At 39.1% G+C, this 27,595-nt stretch overlaps 2 protein-coding genes, 1 long non-coding RNA gene and 2 pseudogenes across 5 annotated transcripts in view; 2 read left to right on the forward strand and 3 right to left on the reverse strand.

The window, feature by feature from the left end:
- Positions 1 to 5,318: 5,318 nt before the first annotated feature.
- Positions 5,319 to 27,595, reverse strand: part of LOC145466423 (rotatin-like) — a 193,396-nt gene continuing 171,119 nt past the window's right edge. Inside the window, exon 35 of the transcript XR_014041887.1 lies at positions 5,319 to 5,330. The gene's annotated coding sequence lies outside the window, so the exon portion shown is untranslated. The remainder of the gene's footprint in view (positions 5,331 to 27,595) is intronic.
- LOC145466465 (beta-1,3-galactosyltransferase 6-like) lies at positions 6,508 to 12,726 on the forward strand. Its single transcript, XM_081450186.1, has 3 exons — positions 6,508 to 6,829; positions 8,969 to 9,370; positions 9,542 to 12,726. The coding sequence occupies exons 2-3, from the start codon at positions 9,041 to 9,043 to the stop codon at positions 10,295 to 10,297; spliced, it is 1,086 nt and encodes a 361-aa protein (XP_081306312.1). The 5' UTR covers positions 6,508 to 6,829; positions 8,969 to 9,040; the 3' UTR covers positions 10,298 to 12,726.
- Positions 12,924 to 22,978, reverse strand: LOC145466534 (uncharacterized). 2 transcript variants are annotated; one of them, XR_014041917.1, is made up of 3 exons: positions 22,525 to 22,978; positions 20,718 to 20,798; positions 12,924 to 14,856 (listed from the first exon to the last, which is right to left on the reverse strand). It is a non-coding gene; the product is annotated as an uncharacterized LOC145466534 (long non-coding RNA). The 2 variants fall into 2 exon arrangements; XR_014041918.1 differs by having other exon boundaries at positions 12,924 to 15,771; positions 22,525 to 22,977.
- LOC145465081 (G2/M phase-specific E3 ubiquitin-protein ligase-like) lies at positions 23,624 to 25,559 on the forward strand (annotated as a pseudogene). The gene is made up of 4 exons (XR_014041509.1): positions 23,624 to 24,089; positions 24,161 to 24,356; positions 24,503 to 24,896; positions 25,258 to 25,559. The product of XR_014041509.1 is annotated as a G2/M phase-specific E3 ubiquitin-protein ligase-like (transcript).
- LOC145466518 (uncharacterized) lies at positions 25,572 to 27,347 on the reverse strand (annotated as a pseudogene).

The following is a 27,595-nucleotide window of genomic DNA, read 5'->3' on the forward strand; positions in this document are numbered from 1 at the left end:
GTCAGAAAGGCGAAAAGTTAGTTGATTGACAGAATCGAAGCGGAAGTGATAGTGTCGCTTGTTCTGATTGGTGAGTATTAATTCCGGAAGTTTGATGATTTTATTCCGGGAAATAGAATGCTGCCACAAGGCCGAAAGAGTTCTCATTTCGTTTATGTTTGTTCCGCTACGCACGAAGCGAAGGCGGGGACGCGACTGAGGGATCGGTGCTGTTAACTACTCCGGTTGGCAAAAGTTTTATTGCTTGAACACACACACTAATAATGAATGAAATGCCGGGCTAAACTTACAAGTTTTTATACTTATGTAAATCTTAGAAAGTTCCAGAAGCGTCTCTGCATATATTTGGGCTTGCGGGACAATGCATACTAATTATCAAACACTCTGCATTACGACTATGCCTGAAAGGTGACAGAATAAATAGAACTACATAAGCTGATTATGTAACAGGTGCTTGGACGGTTGTTATGGAAACCGACGCCATAGCGAGGCCCTTTGCATAGTCACACTGGCCGAAGCCAGTGGAGAAGGGAAAAGGAAAAAGCAGGGAGACGAAGGACTAAGGGAATGAAACGGTTGCGCGGAGCAAGCTACGAGCGGTACGCGTCAGCATGATAGCGGCGCGCGAAGGCAGATACTCGCGTGCAAGCGAGCCTACGCCGGATCGAGGCTTAGACTGCGATTCAGAAATTTTAAGACTGTTATGCCGCGTTATGTTAAGAATTTTTTTTCTCCTGACAGTATCAGGTAAGTATAGTAGGAGAAGATTTTGCCAATGTTAATCCTAAGGTAATTTTGTGATTTGAGACGACGAGGTTCTCGTTAATTGGCGACCTATTCAGTCATGCGATTCACAAACAGCTTGAAAATTAAGTTGATGTTCGTTTGCTTCCGGTGGTTTGACTTCGACTGTCAAAGGCAAGTGCTGGATGTCGTTTTCGCTCGCCACCATACTATTATTGCTGGGGCCGCTGGTAGTGGGAAATCCTGTCTCCTAAAGCAAATTTCTGAGCGCACAAAGAAAGCAGTTAGTGTAACAAGCACCACTGGACGTGCAGCGAAGGTTTTCAGAAATAACGCAAGAACAATCCATTCATTTGTAGGAATATTGGTGACTGCCACGAACCTAAAGAGGTATGTTGTGTGTTTGCGTGTTTTATCTCCCTTGGCTGGGTTTCTTTGTTTCAGAAAAATACTTATGTTTAATTATATGGGCGGTATAAATATGCCAATACACGAAATTCGTATTATTGCCGAATTTCAACGGAGAGCTCTGTAAATTGTCATGGTCCTAATGTGTGTCTATGCTGAAAAACAGCGCGTAGTTTTTAATTGTTTATTATTTCTTGCTTTGCTGTAAGCTTAAGTATACGTTATTGAAGTTTGATTGATCAAAAGTTTTCTGGCTGAATTTGGGCTCTGAAAACAGATAATTAAATAGCGCAAGCTAACGAGAAATCTTATGCCAGTCTGTCGGTTTTCGCAATGACCAAACATTTTCATGCAATGTCATGATGCGTGGAACTCGCTCAACTATCAGAGCTTCTCTTTTTTGCAATACACATTTGGTGCAGAATTGTTTAACTCAAACATTTTCATTCAGCTTCTTGTTTTAGCGACTTCAACTGCCGAGGATGACGGATGAAAATGTTGATCGTTTTAAAGTGACCGGCGGTTCCACGGAGCCTTTCAAATTTTCGCGAAGTAGGTAAAAAAAGAGCAAATGTACAGAAATGCATTTATCACAAAAAATAAATCTACCGCTATTTTGCACAAAACCCGTTTTATTCCTTTTTGGTTTGGAAAATGAGAAGCTTGAAGTTTTATCAGTGTTAGACTTGGAAGTGGAGCATGTCTGTCCCAAACGAATTCTGTTGATGGTGGTTCCATACTGACAGTAGGTTAAGGGTTGCTATTTTTGTCCGTTGCCTCCCCTAACCTGGCCAAAAATGTATTCTTCTAGGTCACTGTTTACAAACATTGACTTAATGATGGATGCAACAGGGGTTCAACTGAAATGAAATGCTGCAAATCTGTTCAAAGCCAATAATAATGGACTTCAAATCAAATAAGAGCTTGCCAGAAAAAATTAATTTGTTTCTGTCTGATGCACTTAGGTCTCCTCTTCTACTGACTTCTTAACCTCCCAATCTTCAATCCACTTCAGAACTCTCCTGTTTTCAATGAACCTTTCATCTGTGGTGCTTGCATCCCACTTGCATACAGCAGTGGACGTGTGAAATTTGTAACTAAAATCTGGTCATTTGCAGGAGTTCCACAGTTGAAAAATAAATAAAGAAATAGGTGTGTCAGTGACTCTTTTTGTGTTTGCTGCGATCGCTCTAACATGCCTATTAGAGAAAACATCAAGCCAAAGTATTCTCACCATTGCTATTGAACTATATTTCATCAATGAAAATGTGTAGGGGAATGCATTCTACTTTAAAGTTTTCATGATGACAAATATTTTGCAAATTCACAAACAGTTATCTTAAGTTCAATAAGAGTTTTTCGATCCAAAAAAATATTTAACTCTAATTAAAATTATTTTCTGTGGTTATATAAAGTGTGACCTTGTAGACAAAAGGTGTGTAGTAATTGGATGCTTGTTGGAGTTGCAAAGCTTTGATATCATTACCTCAGGAGAATTTGACCACAGAGTAATCTTTAGATGCCACAGTTTCTGATCACTGTAAAATCTCAAATATAAAAGCAAATAAATTTGCTCAGTCATATTAATTAGTCATCCCCTCAACCACCCAAAGGAAAGAAATAGTGTGAATATTATGAAAATGAAAGGGCATAAAATTGAGTTTAATCTCTTTAGCTCACCTTGTTAGTCAATTAGGATACAAGGTTGGACAATTCAACTACATTTATTAGTAATAATATGTGTATCAGTAATGATATCTGAGCCAGTTGGGACCTATCCTGAAGTAACATTTCCAACATTTTATTATTCAGCACATTTACAGTGAAGTGATTTTACATTCATTTTGTATCACCCAATGTGAAGTGATCCCTTCATATTTCAGTTTCTCATGGATAATTTAAGGGACGGGTTATTCTGGTCCCCATGGCTTCTTTGAGATGAGACCAGTACACTGACTTTCCATGCAGTAACAAATTTCTTGATGTCTCATTTTCGGAGCTCTTCTCAATGTTAGTTATTCCTAATGACAACAGAGTATGATTATGATTAAAAATAAATCACATTTTGAAATACTTTTGTTAGTACAATTTACAACTTCATTAGAACTTTAGAACGGTTTTCAATTGAGTGTTAAAAGTAATCAGGCAATTACTATGGTTTGGTTTTGGTTTTACGACACTCATGGCAAACTATCCATTTCTGTCACATGACTTATGACTTTTAAAATCCTCTTGGTATATACTCAATGCAGAATGCTATATTTCAAACACATTATTTGGAACTATTGTAATATGCATGTTCAGGGTTTCAGAATTCCTGGCTACTGGTTTAATTTGAATTAGCAAATTGAAACATTTCCTGAAAACTAAAGCCCCATTTGGAAAGTGTTCAATTAAGATACAATTGAACCACCCGTAAGTGACCACCCAAAATGTCAAGCCTAGGTGGTTGCTTACGGGAGATGGTCACTTAAGATAGCTCAGACCATATCAAGTCAAAATTTTGCCTCATTAACATATGGTAACTGCAGAGATTTACCTCGTGTTTTAAATGTTTTTCATGTGAAAAGCCAATTTCAAGAAAAAAATCCACTTCTTCCCATTGAAAAATTTCCATCTCTTGTACTACTCAGGAATGCAATAATGTTACAACACCTTATTATCCAATTTATGCTCTATTATCTGTTAAGTGATCGCTTACGGGAGGTTAAAAACAAAAGGAAATTTCAAACTTTTAGCTCTAAAAATGGGCGCGGTCACTTTCGAGAGGTGGTTGCTTACAAGAGGTTCCAAATATAGCGATTTGACTGGGAAATTTTTGGCATTTTGGAAAACTGGTTGCTGAGGAGAGGTGGTCGCTTACGAGAGGTGGTTGCAACCACAGGTTCAATTGTATTTATTTGTTTATTTATTTATTTATTTATTTATTTATTTATTAGTATAGGTAATCGCACTACCAGAGCAATTTGAAAAAATTCCCAAATATCACAAGTAGTGTTATTTAATTACTTAATTGCTTGAGCTTTCATACGATTACTAATGTATTATAACTGAGAAAATTTTGAAGGTGTACACATTAATTTGCACTTCAGTGCAAATTAAAAATTAAGGATAAATTGGCTTACTCTCAGCCAATCACAATGAAATAATTTTCTCAGTTGTATAATAAATCTGATTATGTATTTAATTATTTAATTAATTATTCAGAGCAGCTTTCAATTGAGTGCCGAAAGTAATCAGGCAATTACTTTGTTTTTAGTTTTGGTTTTACTTCAGTTGACCCTCATTACATAGTGAAGGAACAACTTTACTGAATTCTACTCCAGTTTCGCACCGGCACTTGATTTTCACCATTCGGGGTAACTGTAGCTGAGAGTAAAAAAAGGACCAAGATGGAAAACTTCTGTCAGTTGGGCAAGAATCGCAGACAAGGGGATCCCTCGTTCAGTTCTTCGTTTGGTTTTCGTGACATTTGGGAAGACCTTTTCAATTACACGACCAAATGTGCTCGCATTTACTGGCTTCAAATCCGGGCAGTTTTCTTTCGCCTACCAACCATTCACCAAACATATTTCGCACAAGTCCGCACAGGGCGCATAATTTTTCTCTTCCGATTCATTGTAGTTTTCAACCAGCCTAGTTTAAGTCGAGAAACATTTTTCACTGCGTGAATGACACGTTCACCATCTGCATTAAAATATTAAGGCTTACTTCAACTTTTGTACTCACCATTCCGTGTCGACTCAATGTTGATACTTTCACATATCACTTCCGTTGCAGCGACGACAGGTAAATCATTTTCCAAAATATTTATAACAATCGTCTTTTCAAGAGGAGGCCATTGGTCCGCCATGTTGCAGCACTTTAGACAAGCGTTTCGACTTCCGGTCTCTTTTTCACATTTCAAGCCGAAAAGGACTAGGTACGAATCTACAAATTATGGGATTAGCAACTATTGAGTCACATAGTCATAAAGTGCACACCAAGCGTTACGAAATCCCCAAGTTTGGTGCAAATAGACCCAATAGTAAGCAAGATATATACAACCATTTGAAAACATCAAAATTTAGAGAAAAATGTTTGGCCATCCGGACTCCGTGTCCGGATGACCAAATATTTCTGTGTAATTTTGGCGTTTTTAAATGGCTGTATCTCAGTCAAAACTAGCCTGACTAACACTAAACTTAAGGATTTTGTGAATCTCGGTGTGCTCTTTCTGACTATGTGGATCAATAGTTGCTAATCCCATAATTTACAGACTCGTACCTAGTCCTTTTCCGCTTGAAATCAGCCAGGCGATCGGCTCCTACAAGAATTTACGAATTTTCCCGCCCGTCCCAGACTTCTTAAATTACGGATCTAGACCTCGCACTAGTAGACCGCGTATTAAAAATTCAAAATGACTGCCACAAAACACAAAACTCGCGCGACAAAGGTTGATCTTTTATCCATATTCTAAACGGATGTGAGGGCTCCCTGTGTAGTTGTAAGCTCAACACCAAGTTGAGGCTATGCATTGCACCATATTGAGTTTTTACAAGAGTCCATGTTGTGATGTAGAAGTTTTCGTCGTGTAAGAATGAAACTTGAGTTCCAGTTGATGGATGTCTCTGATGTTTTAATCCACCGAAGAACATGGCCACGCTCGCAACAGTTCCAACCCTGCTTTGTTATTAGGTTTAATAAAGTAATAAAACAAAGTCGTGGATGCTCATTGAACACAGGATTACCATGTAATTGTCTTTGACTTTTTTTTACCTTTTACTTTTTTGACCTTTTTTTTTTTTTGACTTATTCTTTTTAACTTTTGCTGATCAAGTCTTGAGAACCGGAATTTAAAACTCTAGTTCAAAGGAGACTCGTTCCCATTTCCCTCTATAAGTACAAATCACGCAGCTATGGAGCATAAAAGTTGTAAGGCGCGTCGGATCCTGGGAAGTGGAACTTAGCGCCACTTTGTCCGATTGTTCTTGTCTAGAACAATATCGTACTTTAGTGAACAACAGATACTTAATTCAAGGACTTTAAGATTTATTTGGGGCTCGCGTATTCGTCACGGCAGTTGCTTCATATTCCAAAACAATATGCTCAGTGATACGTTCACATGAGAAAGCAGACCACATAGATCACTTGTTTAATCTTCCATACTATGTCAATGCTTTTCAATATCATAGCAGAGGGCGCTTATTCAAAGGAGGGCGTTAAGTCGAATCGTCATGGTAATCAGAAGAAGACAACGATGACAGCCCGAGGGCTACGAATGCATTTGTGATTTCATTTCCAGACGGCGTTTCAACTCTGGGATTTGGAGAACTAATGTTCCTTGTTAAAGAGAAGAAAGGACGAAAAGGGGGGGGGGGGGAGAGGGGAGGGAAAGAGAGTAGGATGGATGAGACAAACATTTGCACAACTGTCCCTGTGTCTTCCCCCTAAGAACAACGCGAGTTGACATGCATCACCGACTGGCACCGGCTAGCAACAGGTCGCTGTATTGGCTTTATAACTTGAAAGCCCACATAACAGGTACCAAAACAAATTGCATTTATCGCATTTTATTGTTTCAAGAGAGACAGGTCAGGAAAACTTTCATTTTAACCAGTCTATTTTAAGAGAAGACTGGTGATGTTCAGGTCAATAGTAGTGGAGCAGTTAGACGTTATGATCTAAAGATTAACAGGTAGGTCAAAGCTAAAAGGATTGGCAGGCGCCGCTTCAAACGCGATGTGACGAATAAGGCAGACAGGGCACAAACCAAAACAAAACAGATGAGATTAGATAAAACAAAAATATGCCTTGTAGAAAATTAAACAAGACGAGAACATTTTAAAGGAAGGGAACATCATCAGCTCGTTTTGTCTGTTAAAAACTGAAACAAAAAAACGTGCGCTTTGTTACCGAAATCTTCGAGATAATCTTAGCTTGGTTGAGAGCAATCATATTTTGAAACACTTAAATGATTATCAACTTGATTTTCGGATTTAGATTTGCCTGAGTTTAAGGCTTTCCTCAGGGGAGGGAAGGAGAGAAGTGGAGGGGAAAAAGTCTGATACTCAGGCTAGCTTTGGATTGAAGATTACCCGATGTTTTGATTACGTGCTACACTGTAAAAATAAGTAGTTTCGGGATTAAAAATGTGTAACACCATAACCACTGGGAAATCCAAACACTATTTCGTTTTGAAATAGCTTCTGATTGAAAGAGACTGCAGATCGAAGGAAAACCGCAAACTATAAATTAACTTAAATTTCTGCTGGCGAAGATTAAGGAAATTGGGCACTTTGAGGGCTTGCTCTGCCATCGGAACAAAACTTAATGTTGGCCAGTTTCTAAAATGTGAAGATTTTATGTTGGAAATCGGCCAATCTTGTTATACCGTAGCTCTTGTTTATAATTTGATCATGTTCTCAGATATCAGTTTTTAGTCTGTTTCTCATGCATTCTGATTGGCTACTCGAACTCGGGATAGTATTTGCTATTGAAGAATCGTTGGTGACGTCATTGTTTACATTTTTCCTCATTATTACATAAAAATCTGCGCAGAAAAGGCTTCATGCCAGACACAAATATGACTACAAACATTTAAAGAGCTGGTAAAAATAAATAATTGGTGAAATGTTTGGCTCTTTGGGTGTAATATTCGAGAAGAAACTGGCTTTCAAAAACAGCAGAATGTCTGGGTGGCAAGGGCACTAATCAGCTCATACATTCTTTGTAAATTTTCAGTTTTTAAACCCGCGTCACACAACAGTATTTAATACATTGGGCTCAAATTCCTTGGGACAGCTAATCGTGCTGTGCCCTTTCAATATTCAGAGGAAATGTTCTTGTTGCTCTGTCAGAAACTGTATCGCTTCCGCTAATGAGGCAAATATTGTAAACAAATTATTTCTTGGTTTCCTACCGTAACAGAAGAAAGCAGCTTAAGTGTTTAATTGTTATTGTTTAGAGGTTTAATAGCGAAATCAAAACAATGAAAATTACAAAATTTCTTACAGCATGGTTTCAAATCAAGAAGACTTTAAAACTCCCTTTGAAGAAAAGTTGACGGAGCAACTTTAAAACAAGTGCCTTCAAAATTTTGAAAAATGTAGAACAAAAAGGCACTGACCACAGTTCGCAATTAGTGTGAATTCCCCGGGGAGCAACTTCCAGCAAAAGATGTGAAGACTGAAGTGAATGAACCTTCTTTCCACTGTGCACTTAACTGTTTCGTAATTTCACTAAACTACGATTTCTGTTGTTGATCACTTGGTGATTTATGTGACTGTTCTTGTGCTGTTCCACATTTTGCGCACGAATCTAATTGCAAAAGAGTTTTGCAGTCTTCTGAGTCAATTATATTGTTTCTAATATAATTATTCCCCTCAGTGTTGGTCGCTACTGGTAAATATCCACCACTAGCCACCGTACCTCTCGGCTGTGGGTATTGTTGTGCCATACCTAGTCAACCAAAGTTGCATATGTCCATAAACCTTTTTAGCCTCCAGGGCGTTTTGTTGCCTCATTTCAGACCATGTGATGATACTCTTGAGAATTCTTGCTTCTTAGATTTTTAAATAGTCGCGTGTACATGAATGAATAATTTTTATATGGATAAAAGACCAATTCTCTAAAGAATATCCCTGGTCTGTACTGGGAGTGGGAAGACAAACTGCCCACGCTAAAAGGGTCTCTTACAGAGGATCTTAAAACTGTTTCCTTGGCAACGAGCAAGTGTGCATGAGTTACTGACGCTGAAGAACAACTTGCCTTTTTCTTAATTTAACTATGCTGAAAGGAATAACAAATGTGTTATTGATTTAGCTTTTTTGTTTAGTGTTAGACGTACTATATCACGGACAAGGTAGAGAAGACCAGAAGACCTCTGGATGTCACACACAACCCAGCCATGCCTCGACGATTCAAACTTCTCCAGCTTATCGTCCTCCTGACAGGAGTGCTAATGCTGCTTCTAAACTTGAAGCATCCCATAGAACCTGTCACACCGGACCAACCGGACATGCTCCCTTTTCGTATCAACGTCAGAGAAATCCAAGGTGAAATGGTCTGGCCAATACCTGACGTCACTGTAGGGCTACCTATAAGTCACATCCGGGACTTAGGTGAGAACAAGGCACGTGTTCCTCTTGTGATAATTGTATCTAGCGCGCCTGTCAGGTGGGAGAGAAGAGACGCTATTCGTCAGACTTGGTGGAAGCATTGCAATGCTATTAAAGAGGTTAGTGAAGCATGTTTAACTTATCAGCTTTGAAAAAAATTCTCGTTAATTCTTCATGGGACAGTAGGCGAGTGTACACAACAGAGGATTATGGGCAGTTTTACCCTAAACTGTGTGGACAGCATAAAATAGTAAAGTACTTATGAATCTTGTGTGGTTTAATCCATGCAGGTTGCTTGTCACTTCTATACAGACGGACTAGTCGTCAACAGGAAAGTACAGAAGACTCTTTTGCAAGAAAAATCCCTGTACGGAGACTTAGAATTCCAGCCACTTCTAGGCGGCGTGGAATTTGGACTCCGCTTCTTGTACCACGCGAAATGGGCTTCAGCAAACTATGATTTCCAACACTTTCTTCGAGTGGATGACGACTATTTCGTGTGCATTAAAAAACTGTTGAACGAGCTGCCTCTGCGCCCAAAAGAGAATCTCATTTGGGGAAATTTCCACTGTGAAGCAAACACTTCCTGGATTGACGAATCATGGATGCTTTTCTCACGTGATGTCGTCGGCAAATTTCTGAACCAAGACGCGCGCATGATGCTGTGCCATCCACACGCTGACCAGCAGATCGCCATCTGGCTCAACAATATTTCGAGTCGGTTGTATTTTCATGATGAAAGGTTGAATCATGTGGTACCTGACTCGTTTGATTGGCAGGCGAGGAACGTTTGTGATGCATACATGGGCATTCATCGTGCATTCGCCAAGCGCATGCTCCAGCTGGGAGAGGTCAGCGGAGATGGCTCTAAATCGGTGCCTGCTGTTGCTAACTACACGGAGCATTGTGAATATGACACGTTTGACTACACGAAGCTACACAAGAATTACTTCTACGAACCTAAACCTTGTGTTGAGAATGCATTATGGGTGAAACATCACCGTTTGTGGATAGGAGAGGAAGGGAGGAAAAGAGGTTGGATTTGAAAACTCGAAAATGAGAACCTTGCCAAACATCCTTGTCCCCAGAAGCCGCGCTTCGTTTGGTCAGCACCAAGGATCGCGACCTCTGGGAGGGTCCAACACCGGAAGTCCGCGATTCACGGACTTCCCGTCACTCTGCGCATGCTCAGAGTCAAGTCTGATAAATCTGATTGGCTGAGAATACGAAACGATTCCTCTGCGCATGCTCAGAAAATTGGACCTTCTCAGAGGTCGCGATTCTTGGTGATGACGAAAAGGAGCGCGGCCTCGGGAAACGAGAGTGCTTACGCAACGAATAAAAGAGATCAAAGCGCCTCCAGAACTGAGCAGTGATGCGGGAGATGAGATATGACAGGTGTCGACCTTTGATATCCAAAATAAAAGACAAAAACAGCAAATGAACATAAGGAGTCCAACTTGGTACCCACTATTCTGTTGGAGGCAAGCGATGGTATGGTCCACGTCGTTCAATATGAGACTTACCCGAGATCATGACTTCAACATGATGCTTTTTCGCATCGTAAAGACCTGAATTAAACTCCCTAGTTTGTGCACAGTACGTTCGGCCAGTAGAAATATTGGTTTGGTCTGACTGGTCGGTTATCGTCTTGGTTTTATTAGCAACTATATATGAGTAATTTTCGTTCTACGACTCAAGACCAAGTAAAACCTCTGAATAAAAGCTGTCTTTAAATTCCTGAACTATACAGAGCTAATATTAATTTGCTAAATTCAACGTCTGTATATGTAATAAAAACCTTTTATATACGTCCAGCAGTCAATGGAATATACCTTATCACGGTTTTCGACACTATCTCGACGGGAAGGCAAAGTGGTAAAAAAATTAGTGTTTGTATGGGAATCCGATGGCAATTAACTGTTTCCAAAATTGAATTTCACCCAATTTATGAATCGCAACGTTAACATACCAGGTAGAAAATTGCATTTACCAAATTTGAAGGATGTAGCTTGGCTAGAAGACGCTCAGTTAATTTGTCTCATTTTCCATGATACATTTGTCTGTAATTTTGTTTCCCGCGAACGGCGTCTACCCAGCCAAATTTACAGACAAATGTATGGAAGATGAGATTGACATACTGCCCTGGTTGTGATCTAGAATTATTGTCCGCTTCATTAGTCATGGCAGTGTGCCATGACTCGAGAGTAGAGAGAGTAATAATAGGGAATGAAAAATTCACGTCATCCATTCAGAAGAAACCGATCGCGACCTGCTCGCACACGTTTTCCTGCGCTCCGCGTTGACTACATGTATTTGCTTACAGTTTTGATTGGTTCACTGGATTGTCTGCGTCTTTTTTGATTGGACAGAGTGATTACTATCAAATAGAAAACTGAGTTGTTTGTTGTTGTTGTTCTTTTTTTCATCTTCGATTGATTGTTGGATTTACTCGAATTTAATCGAACGAATATGGTTCGACAAGAGAGGACGATTTGATACCCCAGGATATAAGAGATTGCATGTTCAATTGAATTACTGTACTGTCAGACGAGTGTCGCGCAACAAAAGGCAGCTCACGGGTTACAAAGTGTACCGTTGCAGTTATGTCCTATGTGGCAGACATGTCCTCTGACGTAATGTGATATACAGAGCCAATCATATCATGCGTTCTATCTAACAACACGCAGCATAAGACTGGTAACTAAACTCCGTTGCAGTTCGGCCTTCGAGCAAAATTGATTTTTCGAGGGGTAGCGTACGGAAGCAGTAATTGACTTTGTATGTCTTTACTCTGAACCAGAGTGACTCTAAACGCAAATATGCAGCGACTATTTGCAAGAATTGCATTTACCTCACAAGATTCCTATCGGAAATTGACCGCTTAGTGTATTTTCAGTTTCAAATTCAACATGAAAGTTCGATCGAAGATTTAAACAGTGGTTCAGCTCTCCGGTTTGCGAACTGCGTGTTCCCGGCCAGCCAATATTAAACTCCGCGCTTCGATTATCCTCAAATCGTTCAGATCGTTCAATGATATTACAGAGGCAAAACGAAATCCCTGAGAAGCAGTGTAACCAATTTAGGTTTCGGTGCTGTAAAACTACCACTCAATCTGCGCAATATTTCTCTATTTCCAGTGTCACTCATACGAAAGCCGGTTCGCGAAAGCCGGTTCGCGAAAACCGGTTCGCGAAAGCCCTCTTCTCAGTATGAGTTTGTTGAGGCTGACTGAACCTTTTTGGGTAAGCCGTCTCCTGTAGCATCGAACATTTATTACAGAAAGTTACTTGTCGAGTAGATTTTATGGCCGGAGTGCCTTCTAACTGTTCCTAGTTCGCTTTGCTTTACAAAACAGCAGTAGTAGTCGAAAAACCACAGAGCACTTCGTGGCCTATTCAAAACACCCCAGAGCGCTTTGTGGCCTATTCAAAACACCCCAGAGCGCTATGTGGTGTTTTATTTTGGGATTTAACATTGAAAACTGGACGGCTCGTCGACTCGCAAATATCTCACAGCTATTTTCTGAAAGAATTTGGTTTTTCCAATTTTTCACACCACAAAGCGTTTTGTGGCCTATTCAAAACATCACAAAGCGCTTTGTGGCCAATTCAAAACAACACAAAGCGCTTTGTGGCCTATTCAATACACCAGAAAGCGCTTTGTGGTCGTCATCGTTATCATAGCGATTCCGTCAGTTGAAGTTATACTATGCGGACAAAACTGGCAGAGGGGCTCTCTTATTTTGACAGGGAGGTTGGCAAGATTTTCGCACCACCCCTTACATTAATTATGCATGCAATTTTTTGACTGACTCGTTCTTTTCACGATTGCTGTTTGAGTATAGTGTGATAGTTTGAGATGGTTGCAGACATAATTAATGTATGGCCTGTACGGAAATCGTACCTGGAGGTTAGCCGAGTGCTCTTAAAGAAATGACTGAAAGGAACCAATAGATTTTCGCAAACGTGCTAAGGCAGGTTATGTTGAACACTATTTCAATTTTTGTTTTTAGAAAGAAATATCACCGAATCTCCGATGTAAGACATGATACCCTTAAAAGTACTCGTTATGGTTATCAGATAGAGCACTGACTGCTAATGAGATTTGCATTTCTGGGATCGGCTGAAATTAGCTACAACGGGTGCCTGTTATTAACCGGGAGAAACGATGAAATGAAAGCAGAAGGTTGAAAATTAGGAATTCAGTGATACTTCAACAACGTATCACTTGTTTCGGTTGGGGATTCTTAGAGGGATTTATTATGTTCATTGATTTATAGCTCCATTGTTAGTCCTCGTTTGTAGGCACACCCCTCAGGAATTTAGCATTGAACATGGAATGAAACTTACGTCGGATACTGATATGGGTATTTCTTTTTTTTTTCACAAGTCTATGGATCTCGCCATAACATTGCAAGGTGAAGAACTCGACCAGTGTTTTACCAACACGGACCTCATACTAGTTCAATAATATAATTCAGTTATGACAAAGAAGATTACAAATCTTTTTTTTTTATTTATGGCTAGACTGGAATTTATACAACTGGTGTTTTCATGAGCAGGTATGATTACAATTATCACTATCAACTGGAATCTCATAGATCTTTCTACACACAGGCGAACCAAAACAATCTGACTTGTGACCTTGAATTAATTGGCTTGAATTATCTACAATGCTCACGGATGATACAAACCGTTGCTTTATCCAAACATTTTCGAAAAATATATTTTAGGGCCTGTTTTTAGCCCGTGTTGTAAAACCACTATAATCTTGAGATTTTTATTGTTACAAAGGCGAAATAACCAAAGTTAGAATTAGTTTGAGAAATTCTATTTTGACAGGTAAATGCCTTTTGGACATACTAACATAATACTTATCATTGCATTTACAGTGGTGCACTTCTAAAACAGGCCACCAAAATAACTTTTTTCATCATTTTTTTGACATGTTTTCAACAACTTTCTTATGGCTTCCATTCAAACCTGGCAAATCCAAAATTATGAAAAGAAACGTAAGAGGTGGAGTTGTCGACTGATCAACAGGTTACATGATGCTTGATATTTTCACCATACCTAGTTCATGCATTTTGATTAGCTTATTTAAACCAAGGAGGGTGGCCACAGTTAGTCATGCACAACTGTGACTGGGTTCTTAAAACAAAGATGAAAAGTTCTGTCACTCTTTTGTCCCTTAAATCTAGATCCAACAAAACTATTCACAGACAACCCAGTGATTTGTGGTTCATTTAGTAAAAAAAAGTAATGACATATTTTCTTCAGCCTTTGAGCTTGGGCTAATTTGAATAAGCTGTTGTAAATGTAGAATAATCAAAACAGTTTCAGACTCATCCTCTATTTACTTAATTATTACTTATTAATACATCTGTGAAAGAAATACTGATAAAAATTTAAAAAATCTACAAAATAAATACTGATTATTCTCATCCTCTATTAACTTTCTGTAGAGGTCTTCATCATCACTGTCTTGTTCTTCTCGCCCTTCCTCTTGTTCTTCTTGATCCTCTTATCCTTCTTCTTCTTCTAACTCCCCTTCCTCCTCATCGATCATATCATCTAATGCCTCTAGGTATGGTTTGGCCAGGCTATTAAAAATATGGAAAGGGATTTACTTTATCAATGGACACCACAATATTGTGGAAAACTGACACTTTCTGTGAGGGGACCCATTTCTTGAAACTTCCTGGCTACACAAGGGCTTGTCAACTTACCGGGACCGTTTTCAGGCTGCTGTTTTGGGCCCAAAGCACCAAACTACCTAATGAAACTGAAATCAGATTTTAAAAAGAGCTTTGGAATTATAATCTAAAGTACAAGAGGGGTAAGGGTGGTAAAGTCTGCATACGAGCCAAGTGGCCCACCAGGCCGGAGCTTATCCCGGTTTCCATAGCATGAAGCGACTAGGAGTATTTCTTCTCCCCCCTGGATGGGACGCTAGTTCATCACAGGGTTACCCCAGCACTAAATTCGCCGGTACCCATTTATACACCTGGGTGGAGAGAGGCACTGTGAGAGTAAAGTGCCTTGCCCAAGAACACAACACAGTGTCCCTGGCCAGGGCTTGAACCCAGACCGCTAGATCCGGAGACGAGCGCACTAACCATGAGGCCACTGCGCCTCCAGAGTACAACAGTAATATTGCTGTAATTAAAATTATAAATAATTATGCATACTGCATTTCTATACCTAAATAAGAAAACCAGTTTTTGATTAACATGATGGAAATGGACTTCTCTATAAACTCACTTCCTTCAACTTAATGTCTGCTAATTTTTCATGGAAATAGCAAACCACCAGTTGTGATTGCAGTTACCCGTCTCATTCTATATAGCAATTTTTAATTTGGTTTCAAAATTAACTTGCATTTGGGTTTGGATCACTGTCCTCTGTCTTGCATCCTGTACTTTCTTTGTTGTGTTGTTTGTAATATTGTTACATGTAATACTCTGGTTCTGGTTTCAAGGCACTTCAATGAAAACTGTTCAGACATCACTTACTTCCTGTATGAGATGAAGTAATGAAGAACATGTCATTTTTGGTCTGGGACTTTGATGGGGATTCCTGGACAGGCCCCCAGAGGAGCTCCCATCTGCTTTAAAAATTATATCATTAGGCTAGCAAAACTTACCCAGTAGTGTCAGTCCCAAACCCCACATTAGAATTTAAAATCCTTAAAACTCATAGTCTTGTTGTTATTGGGATAAGATGTTCTAGGTTCCGAGCTACTGTGTCTGAAACACCTCACAAGATTAGAAACCACAGATTTAGGAAAGCCATTCCCTAACAGGAACGTTTTATTTCACATATACAAGAAGCCTGGTGCAACAAGGCTCTAACCCAACCAATTTTGCGAGGCCAACGTTTATTCTGTCCAGTGTTTGTGTGCTTCCTATAAATGTCAATGGATGTTCTTTTCAGGGAAATGTCCAGGAAATGGACCATGTCATCTTCAAATTTGTTGACTGTAAAACATATCAGATTTATTTGGTTTGTCCATCAACAGCATATCTTCAAAATAACGTCCATAAAACTAGTCATACATAAGGCTACTGTCAAGCATTTTATGAACAATATCACTTTTGAGTTCTGTCATGATAAAAAAAACAATGGCCTAATGAAGAACCCAACAAAATGCCATCAATTTACTTGTTGAGTGCTCTCTTAATTAATTTGGTGTTAATCAATTTATTGTCACTAACTCCAAAGAAAACAATCTGAACAACTGTCAGGGCTTGCTGTCAGGGCTTGCAAACTCCAATTCCTCTTAGAGTGAAAACAAGTTGTTTTCCTTCCACATCTACATGGGAGAGTACCATATGTGGATGGTGGTGGTGGTGTATCAAGTTGTGTTTGACAAAACCTTTTCATTTTTTATGTTTTCACATATAGCAATATAAAGGAACTGGTTTTTAACTGTTTAATAGCAAACCACTTTATATTTAAAAAGTGTCTGTTATTTTTAGTTAAAGTTAATTTGGCTAACACTTCCTTTCTATTTAAATGTATATTGCATGAAAACTGTGATCTGGTGGCCCTGGATGCAATTTGAGTTTTTCTGTAATTTTGAAAAGTCAAGCCCCACTGTTTGTTATTAATATTGTATCAAAAGTATAACACCATTCTTATCATGGTTATTCTATTGATTCCATTTCATCATTACTTACGATGGCTCTGCCGTTATTCTGGGCACACTCACCCATGTCAAAGTTTGGGGCTTTGAAGTGTTGGCTAAGAAATTTTGGGAAATATTTTGTCTTTCACTCGGTGATAATGTTACTTAATTCCATTTACTGGGAATAATATTTTTATTCTTACTGGTGTTTGACTGGACCCCATTTTTTGAACAACAACAATACCAGTAAAAAACTTTTGCTGGGCAGGCATACTTTTACTCAATATTATTTCTGGAACCAGCTTATTTTGACTTAAGGTTACCGTATACCTTCAGGGGTGTCTCACATCCAAGCGATGTAGCGCGTTCGGTTTAAGCTGTAGATACCTAAACCCCTATATCAAATTAAAGCTTATAGAGCTGGCTATCAAACCATGCCAAAAATTTTGAAATAAAATGAAGTGCCGATTTTTTCACGGCCACTAAATGCGAGCGTCCTAATCACCTTTTGGAAGCTACAAGTCAAAGCGAATTTTGTTTTTTGCCAATTTATTTTTTTCCCCGGTTTCAGGACAAAAAGCGCTAAAAAAGCGTGTCTGCATTTTGCCACATTCAATTGCAGTAAAAAGTTACAGAACATTTTCAAAATAGGACTTAAAAAATGTGATGTGATCGTACAAAAATTGCTCTCGGAGAAAAAATATTTCGAAATAAACAATTCGGAGACACATTTTTGTTTTTTATATGTTAATCTAGCTACTGTCCAAATTTGAGGGCAATCAAACAAATCCCCTTTGAGTTGTAACTCTTTAAAGTGTCTGCTTCAAGCGAAAAAATTTATTCGAGAAAACAGCGCTAAGAAAAATCTCTCGCTTCGCAAACAAACTCCGCCCACAAACGCCTTCAACTGGGTTCTCAGATCACTGAGCCAATCAGCGCTTGGAAAATTTACTACCATTAACTCGCGGTGAAATTTACGCGTGAATCTCGAAAAAACCCTTGAGTTTCGCAATGTGCTCAAGGCGGAGAGATAATTTTTCTGTAGCTCGGTTCTTCTTGAAGCTGGTCTGGCAAAATGGGGAAGACGAAAAAGGATACGAACGCTAGAGTGGCTGGGCGACGAGAACAAACTGAACAAAAGAAAGCGCGGCGGAGCAAATGTGCATGGATAATATTCCAATGGATCTCAATGAGTTGGGCGATTCATCGGTATCGGACTCAACAAAAGAGTCAATGTACACGTCGCTGTTATAGCTGTCGAGTTCCCAAACTTTTACAGAATCTTTCTCTACTCTTGACTCGATCTTTTTGCCTGCTTGATACGATAGCTATAGCTTCATCCGCGAGGCCAACTTTCGCTTCTTCACTCATTGATGTGTTTTCATTCGTTCTTCGCTTTTTCGAACTGGTAAACAGAGTTTTCCGTGGTCCATGTTTACTTATAACTTAATAGAATTACATCTAATAGGAAAAATGCTTGGATCTGAGTAGCCAGCCAATTCGTGGTATCCATATATTCCCGCGAAAGTAGTCTCGGTTGATTGCGTACACGTTATAGGGCTGTCAATCAAGAGGGAACTTTTACTTCCGGCCGTAACGTAAAACCTCCATTTCTCCGCCAATATTGAGTTTTTTTCAATTTTGTTTTCAGAAATTAGAGGTTACTCTTCGACCATTACTTTGAACCAAAAATCCAAATTTGAAGAAAATTGCCGATCTGAAGGTATACTGTAACCTTAATAAAAACCATGCCCAAGTTTTGGGGAAATCACTTGAGCAGAAGTTCAGAAGTATTATGGTCAAAGACATGTAAACTCAACTCTATCAATCACTGAAATTTTCTATATAATTGACTCTCATTTCTGAAACAAGCCATGAACCCAAATTTTGTAAGAAGCTTGCCCCAAAGCTTGCTAAATCAAAGTGGCTAGTCAATTAGTGATCGTGCAAACCATAAAAAGCACTAATCCCTAGAACTCAAAACACTATAAAATGCTTGACAACCTCCTTGAATTTTCAAAGATGCATTTTGCAACACTATTTGGAAATAACTTTTGTGTCAAAGTCTTTCCACACAAATTGCACGGTACAGCAATATTTTGGCTACAAGTTTTACTATTGTGACTCAAAAAGAAATGGGGCACTGTTGTCAGGATTGTAAGCTACCCCCCGACTGATCTCTGGTGAGGCAGAGAAAGAGTTTTGTTGTTCTATGATTACAAATACAAAATGGGTACTACAGGTACAGGCTGATCGAGCCATCTTTTTACAGCTCCTTAATACATAGTTAAAAAGACAATTATTAATAATAACAATAATAATAAATAAAAATGGCAATAATAAAAACAATAACAATGATGACAAAAAAACAATAACAATAATGTTAATGTTAATGATGTGCTTCAGGGCATGAATTATGTTTTCATTCATGACAGTTGGTTCATCGTATTTGACCAGTAAAAGCACTTCACTGGGTCTATTTGTCAGAAAAGTGGAGTCTCATCAAAATGTGTGGGCACAGTTCATGGATGTTTAAAATCTTGTGAGGGATGTGCTCTATGACTGATTAATCACCTAATGAATCACTGTTGCAACACCAAAAGAAGAAGGCAAGTTTATAAAATAAAGTTGAGCATTTCTGCAAGCTGAAATTTTCTCATGAGTGCTAATGGGCAACAAAAGTCTACTAAGTAGGCAACTAAAAAGACACAAGGGGAACCAACAAAAACAGAACTAGTTATCCAAAGGGTACATTAGCAAGAAAGTTAGTGTCCAACATTAATAGCTGTCAAGCTCATTCTAAAAGTTTTGTGGCATGCAAAAGTTTTCTTTGCTCTGCCTCCTCGACTCCTCAACCTCTCTTAATTCATTTATGTTTGTTGTGCCCCAAACCATTGCAGGAAAGAAAGTGAGTGCTTTGCAGGCTGTAAGTATACAATCATGTAGAATACAGTAGGGGCAATTTTACATGTATGGTTTACCAGTTTTGTCATTAAAGTGCTGTTGGTTACTTTGTAAATGGCACTTCAAAAGTCAAGGTTGTTATTTCCTAACACAGAAAGCTCAACTTCCTACAAGCTGTCTTGTTCACAGCTTTTGGGGTTTTAAATAAGAGTCACAACAAAGAATAGAAAAAATATGTGCCCTGTGAAAAATGCTTAAGTAACTACATATGATATGCAAATATCTTCTGTGTAACATGCAGCAAAAATTGATTGTATGACTGCCATACATCTATACCTTAACCTATAATATACCACAGAACCTCCCAAACTACCGGTAAGCTGAGAATTTTATTTTATATCAATTTTAAAAACAAAATTATTTTGTTCTATGGGTTGTTGACTAGTTTAATGGATACACAAGGATATTAAGCTATGCATCAAAGTGGTACTGTACAATCACTTCTTCCTTAAGATTTTGAAATTCCATCTACTAAACATTCCCTGTGCTAAATTTTAAGCCTTCATACTGTAGCAGGGATGAAAAGGAATTAAAAATTAGAAACTGGCTAATTTATCCAGGTTCGAAGATGTGTTTTGAAAAATAATAGCCAAAACTAAAAGTTGGCTTTCTCTGACACATTTGGTTTGCAATGTTCTTCTTAGTATTGCTGGAGTACTTAGTGTACAAGAAAAAACTCATAAGCTAACCAGATATTGAAGCATAATATAAGGACATAAGCCCTAAAATTCTTGAAAAAGTGCGGCCATTACAATTAAGACCCATTACGTAGAGGTAACAAAAAAATGAATTATTTTGGCAAGACACAACTCTAAAAAAGTTATCAACACATGGCAACTGATACATATAATAGTAAGGGCTGATGCTCACCATCCCTAGTCCTTTCTCTACTAAGATTTTCTTTGGTTTGTGTATGTTTTCCCTCATCCAACCCATGATGATCATGCATTACTGCAAAAACAGAAATTCAAAGCATTATTATTAAACACAAAATCACACAAATGCAATTATATTTTAAGTTAGACTGACCGTTTTAAAATAACATACAGCCTTGTAGATTAAAAGCTGTTCCTCAGTAAAGGGAAATTTAAAAGACAACAAAATTCAATCAGAAACAACTGCAAGAGTATGACTATCTTATCAAGACCTAGGTTTTTAAAGTCTATTTCAACTGACAATGAAACCAAAACAGAACAGACTGAATCTCTAGTGGCAAAGTTTGGCTGGTGAGAACTACATCATATTTACCAAGTGATAAAAGACATCATTGAGAATAAAAATACAAGAAGATAAACAAACTCTTTTCCCCTTCTTTAATTGTTTTTACACATTAAAAGAACAAAAAACCCAAGTATCCCAAAACATGAATAAATTCTCCACAAGATAACAAGAATGGCAATGTTCCTCACACAAGAGCTGGCACAAAGAGATAATGGCAATGCCACCTAATGAAGACATGACAAGGCATTGGCATGTATCCCTATTTATGTATTAATTGGACCAGCCGCATAGAAAAGGAAACCTAGGCAAGCACTTCTTGAAGCAGCCTCACATGATGACTGTATACACTGGATGTCTACTAAACATTGCTTCATAACAAACAGCTTAAAGGAAGCCAGTCAACAACAGAGGAAAAGAAGAAAAGAAGGACAAACAACCCTGACATTTGCTGGTGATTCCTTAGCACTACATTGCAAACCCATCAAGTGCAGAATTTTGCACTTATTCAATAGCATCCAAAACAAAATCATTACTCGTGGACACAAATTAAGACCTTAAAATCCAACAACTTGAGGAACGCTTTGATTGTATGTCATTTGGATTATTTTAGATTCTTTTGCACAAGTTGTTTATTATGTTGTTCCTTATGCTCAAAATGTCATGTATGCCTATCAAAGTTCATCAAAAAACTCTACCTTCCCGCCACCGCAAAATGTAATGTGGAGTGATAAAATAAATGAATAGTACTATTTATAAGACCTGGCAAAATAGGGTAGACTGGTACATCATATCTATTTTGCAAGCATGGTGACCTATTTTAATTTATTTTTAGAGACTGGTGCTTGATAGGGAACATTCAGGGAAACATATTGTACATTTGTTCTCATGATTGAGCCCAGGAGATTACTTCAAGCTTACTTTAAAATCTGTAGAAAGTCAATGTCAATACTGATAGATGCAAAGAAATATCAGACAAAATAAAGGCTCGAAAGTTCAAACTGTCACGAGAATGGTAAACTTGATTTCTTGACATTGAACTAAACTCAAATTTCTTGAACTGCAACCAATTTCAATCCTTGCAACCCTGCACTTTATTTCGAAACTACTGTTTTTGCTTTGCTCTATAGCATTTTTTATCCAACTAAGCTGTATATTTGGTGGCATTTGGCGATACAAGGTGGTAATAAGCAGAGTGAAAATTTGCTCTGTCGGCATGACAGCGTTTCTTTATGCCCGTGACGGAGGCAGATCTTAATTGCAAAATGCAAAACACAACGGTGTGGACTATACAAACTAGTGCCAGCTTAGTTCGTGCCGCTTGAAAGCAACGCGACCAACAATACTTAGATTGCTGATGAACATGTCGAAATGGCTTCGTAAACTTGAGCCATTAATTACTCACTCCATTACTACAAACAACATAATACAATACACCACACTTCACAAAGCTTCTTACCAACAATATTAAGCTTCAAAGGCAGCTGTAAATGTGTTTCGGAACATGCAGAAAGATCAGACAAAACACCCTCACGATAAAAATCACAATCGATAGCTTTCACCTGGCAAACACCGTCCCGTCCCCTAGTAAAATAATCTCGGAAGACACGGTCACAACGCATTTTCATTGGAAGAAACAACAACACATACAATTGGTCAAAAGGTGTTAGACATGTCTGCCACGCAGGACGAAAGTGCAACGCTACAACAAAGTACTCACATCAATTACTTGTGAAATCTATACCTCGAATTGATCAATGAACTCTGATTAGATCGTCTCGCAGATTAATAAGTAACCATAGCTCTCTTAACATTGTTGCCCGTGAAATTGTCGAAACGTATTTACTGTTCTTTAACACACTTTGGTTCATTATTGTTTCGAACCCCCTCCCCTCCCCTTCCCGTCCACGCTATGGAAAATAAATTGACCCCAGTAATTAAGATAATTAGAGCTTCCTGTGATACTGAATCGCCACAACAAGCACAGACAAGTCATTCTATTTTTACCACATATCTATGGGGCGCCGTTTGTAAAAAAATTATTTAGTTTAATTTTATCATTTGTTTTCGTTATTTACTAAATAAAGTTTTGTGATATGAAATCATGTATTTATGATTTGATATAATAAATTACTATTTTAAATCATGGGTTTATGATTTGATATAATAAATCCTGATTTCAAATCATGTGTTCATGGTTCGATATAATAAATCCTGGTTTCATATCATGCGTCTATGATTTGATATAATAAATTCTGATTTCAAATCATGTGTTCATGGTTTGATATAATAAATCCTGGTTTCATATCATGCGTCTATGATTTGAAATCACGACTTCATGATTTAAATTAAACTTTCACATTTGATATCAGTGAAATCATGATTTAACTTAATAAGTATGATTTAACTTAATACATAATCCGCGCGAGCGAGGACATGTGAACGACGACCCTTTTCCAAACCTCAGTGACGAGGAAGAGGAGTACCAACGGGACGTATTGCTTGCACGGGAGCTCAGCGCAAGGTAATTCTCTTAACATACGGACCATGTCGTTATTATGGAGACTGAGGTCCGTGATTATATTACATTTGATATTTTGACTACAAATGACTATTATGTATGCCTGGTGATTTTTTTCATGTTGATTATTTTCGTGATTAATGTGATAATTATCACGGCTGGTCTTTCAATACGTCACAGAGACAGCAATCCTGGACGAGACCTGGAGGAAATACTGCAGGAGTTAAGAACAGCTCGAGTCAATAATGAGGGGAGAACCATAGTCAATGTTAGGCGCGGTCACATCTGGAAAGATTCCTGCCGATGTTTGCAGAGGAAACGTTTCAGTCCAGGCGCAATCATTTCCGTCTGTTTCGCGGACGATTTTGGGAACAGCGAAGGTGCCGTTGACATCGGTGGACCTCGCAGGGAATTTCATCGTTTGCTGGTAAAGGCAGCGAATGAACATTCAGGGATTTTTGGTGGACCAGCAGATAGACGCGTTCTTGTGCCCAACTCAAACGGTAAATCACAACGTACAAGTAGTTCTACTACTTTGACTTTATATGCATGTATTGCGTGAAGGTAACTAATTAACCCATTTTTCTAGCAAGGGAAAAGGGACACTATCGCCTTGTGGGTGTAATTTTGGCCGGTCACTTGTACACGGAGGCCCCGGTGGCAGCTTCCTGAGCCCAACTCTGTACCACGCCATAGCACACGGTGTCGACTTCACTAAGGCAGACGTCAACGACATCCATGACGATCGGTTGTCGGACTCCCTGTCAAAGGTAAACTAATGCTGTACAACTACAATATCGAACTGTCTCCGCAAAGCACCACTTGTGACACTTAATCGGCACTCTTTGAAGCAAAGGATCACTATTACTCTTGAAATTATGATTAAGTAACAGCTTTGGTTCTATTCACTTTTTAGATAGCAACCGCAAACGACATAGAAGAGCTCAACGCAGTTTTACAGGATGTCCATGTTCAGGAAATTTTGCTTGCGCTAGGGTCCAAGACACAAGCAACAAACACCGGTGAAAAGGACCACTTCGTAAAAATAATTTCTCGCCACGTCCTTTTGGATAGTTCGCGATACCTTTTGGAAGAACTGATAAATGGTTTGTGCACATTGGGGGTATACGAAAAAATAAAAGAAAATCCCAAAGAATTCGCAAAGTGCCTGTGTCGCTCCGACAAACTCCTAACGGCGGCTATGGTGGACGCCTTGTTCCACATCGAATATGCCGAACCAAGGTCAAACCGTTACGTAGCCCAGCAGAGGGCAATTGTGTACTGGAGAGATTATCTCCAAGACTGTGAAGGTAAGTTACCACACAATATAGTAAATTGCTTGCAACGTTGCAATACACCTAAATTAAATTATTACTACAAATTATGCATTCTTTCTCCTTACTTAGCCTAAGTAAAGAGATATGTTTGCAGTTACACTAGTGAGCACTAGTTCGCTCTCGTTCCGTTGAACGTTGAGACCATAATGGTCTAAATTTATATCCGTCTTCAGACCAAAACGGTTCAAAAGCCCATACCCTTTGGGGCGACACATACCTAAAAGACTTACACAGGGGAATACCCAGCCCCGGAAAAGTTGTTTCCTTGACAATTTCCCCATTCTGTTATTAACGAACAATATACAATCCCTTCTAATGAATTACTTTCCTGCAGCTAACGACGCGGAAGCTTCCATCGAAGAAGTGCTGGTGTTCGTGACTGGGGCAAGCAGACCACCACCACTGGGATTTGATGAACCCACCACCATAACGTTCTTAGATGATGAGCCCTTTGCAATGGCCAATACGTGCGCCAATACTATTAGGATTCCTGTCTGCTATTCAGAGTATGAAGAATTCAAACGAAAGATGGATTTTGCGATTAAAAATTCCCCATGCTTTGGATACGCGCCTGAAATTAAGCTTTATTATAGAAAATTGCCCCTTTTTAATGCTATTGAGCCCAGAGGGCTGTGAGGGGGAGGGAGGGAGGGACGCGAATTCTTTAACTAGGGACATTAGACGTAACCATTAATAGGGGAGACTTTTTCCCCTCTCCCACCCCCTGCTAAGTCTCAGAAACACTTGCCCTTGATGGCGTTCGGTTTGCAGTTGGTTTTAAAGCTTCAGTTATAGTGAAGTTAATGCTACGAGCTTTGACTAATGGTCACCTCGGGTTTGCTCTGTTACAACCCAGAATAAAAATGCACAGTAAAATAAATTGTTATCTAAATCACGTTTAGTCATTGCTGTCTTGTTGTTGCATCATTTCTCCCACCATTTGCACAGCACAGCGGTATAGTTCTTTGCCGCTGGCCGAGGAGAGAGGGTCCACATTACGCTGCAGTCGAAGGTAAGAATCGTTGCTAAGAGGATTACTTGTATCAGGAACTTGCACGTGTGGAAGAGTTTGACTTGACATCAAATCTCGGACGTTCATACCACACCAAGCATCGTCAGAAGACCTGCCTCCTCTGAAGGCAGTAAGATGGAGATTTAACCAAAACAACTGAGCCGGAGAATTGTTCCTCTCTGTTGACACGGCATGATTGTTATGAGCATCAGTGAATTCTGTCAGTCTCCTGTTTATTCTTGGCAGGTATATGTACTGTAGACAAAACATGTCTGTCTCGTTTAAAGGATCCAAAATTCCCTCCCTCTCTAGGTCATAAAATTCTTGTTTGAATCCATTAAACACTTGCTCGTTAACAGCTCGATTGTGGCGCTCGATGCGCTGGTTATGTACGGAGCTGCCGACGACAACGGGTCTGGCTTCTTCGCCCCAGGCATTTACCATGTCGTTCCAGAGAGCGACATTCCCTCCCCCCCCCCATGATCCGTTCTGACTCTGAACGGACGTCCGTATTGTCGTATTGCATCTTGGTATAGAGATAGTACGGTTGCAGCCCTGTTATTTGCTGAACAGCGGGAAAAAACAATGAGGCGACTGAAGCCGTCGACGGCATGATGGAGAACCATTCGCCACCTAATTAGCTTATGATTACCGTCTATGTGCCATAAATAATTTGGGCATGGAACCGAATAGACACGTCGACGAATGGGTGGTCTTCGTCTTGCCTCTGCACCCATGGGATCACTCTGATGTATAGCTGTACATGCAAACCCTGCGCTCGTAAATGACCCTGTAACATCACTTCACCAGCACGTGGATGATTCTCTTTAACGGACGCCACTATCTCCTCCAGTCGAGAATCCAATAAATCAGTAAATTTCTATACTCTATGCCGTAATCCCGAATTGCTTTGTAAACGAATGGCCGCGATACCTCAAAAAAACTTGCCACTCCCGAAATGGTGACTTTCAACATCAGAAGATTCTCCAAGAGTTCCTTGGATATTGTCTTTTGTGGCCTACCAGCTCTTCTCTGATGGCTGTAATAAAAGATTACAAAAAGCACACTTAGAGCGCTGAAAGCGTTCACTGGGTGAGAACCGAAATCGGTATCCATAGTTACTCAGTAGATACCTCTTGTTACGTAATTTCTTCAAAGTGGAGTCCAGCAGTGTCCAATTTCATACTTACATTTTTATATCGTATACATGTACATTAAACAGTGTTCATTAATGAAAGATATTTCACCTGGTGCCTTCATTTAACGAATGAGGTTGCTCTCCATGACTAGCCGTTGACACAGAACAAGGTACCATGTCCTGAAACGGTGGTAAACAATTGTTACTGATCTACCTTGTAAGCTTTCCCCATATAAATAAACACTAAATAAAGTGAAACCGGAAGTTCGATATGACAAGCTAAAGTTTCGTTTCAGGTGGTTGAAGCGACTATCAACAAAGTCACGCAACGGTGAGAAAATACAATGTGTAAAAGACGGGGGATTTCTGTTCAAAACGCAACTTTTATAGAGCTGCTGGAACAACATGCAAACCACAGGAACCAGCATCAAAAAATACAGTAAGTCAGGAAAATTGAAAATGGCTAAATATTCAGTATTAAATAACACACTAGATTTCAGAGGAACACAATGACTGTTTGCC

This window comes from Orbicella franksi, chromosome 13 (genome assembly GCF_964199315.1).
Source record: "Orbicella franksi chromosome 13, jaOrbFran1.1, whole genome shotgun sequence".
Lineage (NCBI taxonomy): Eukaryota > Metazoa > Cnidaria > Anthozoa > Scleractinia > Merulinidae > Orbicella > Orbicella franksi.

Excerpts from the sequence above, each read along its gene's own strand:
- LOC145466465 (XM_081450186.1), top strand. The coding sequence starts at position 9,041 with ATGCCTCGACGATTCAAACTTCTCCAGCTTATCGTCCTCCTGACAGGA. Across the intron at positions 9,371-9,541 it reads ATTGCAATGCTATTAAAGAG|GTTGCTTGTCACTTCTATAC; the intron begins GTTAGTGAAGCA and ends TAATCCATGCAG.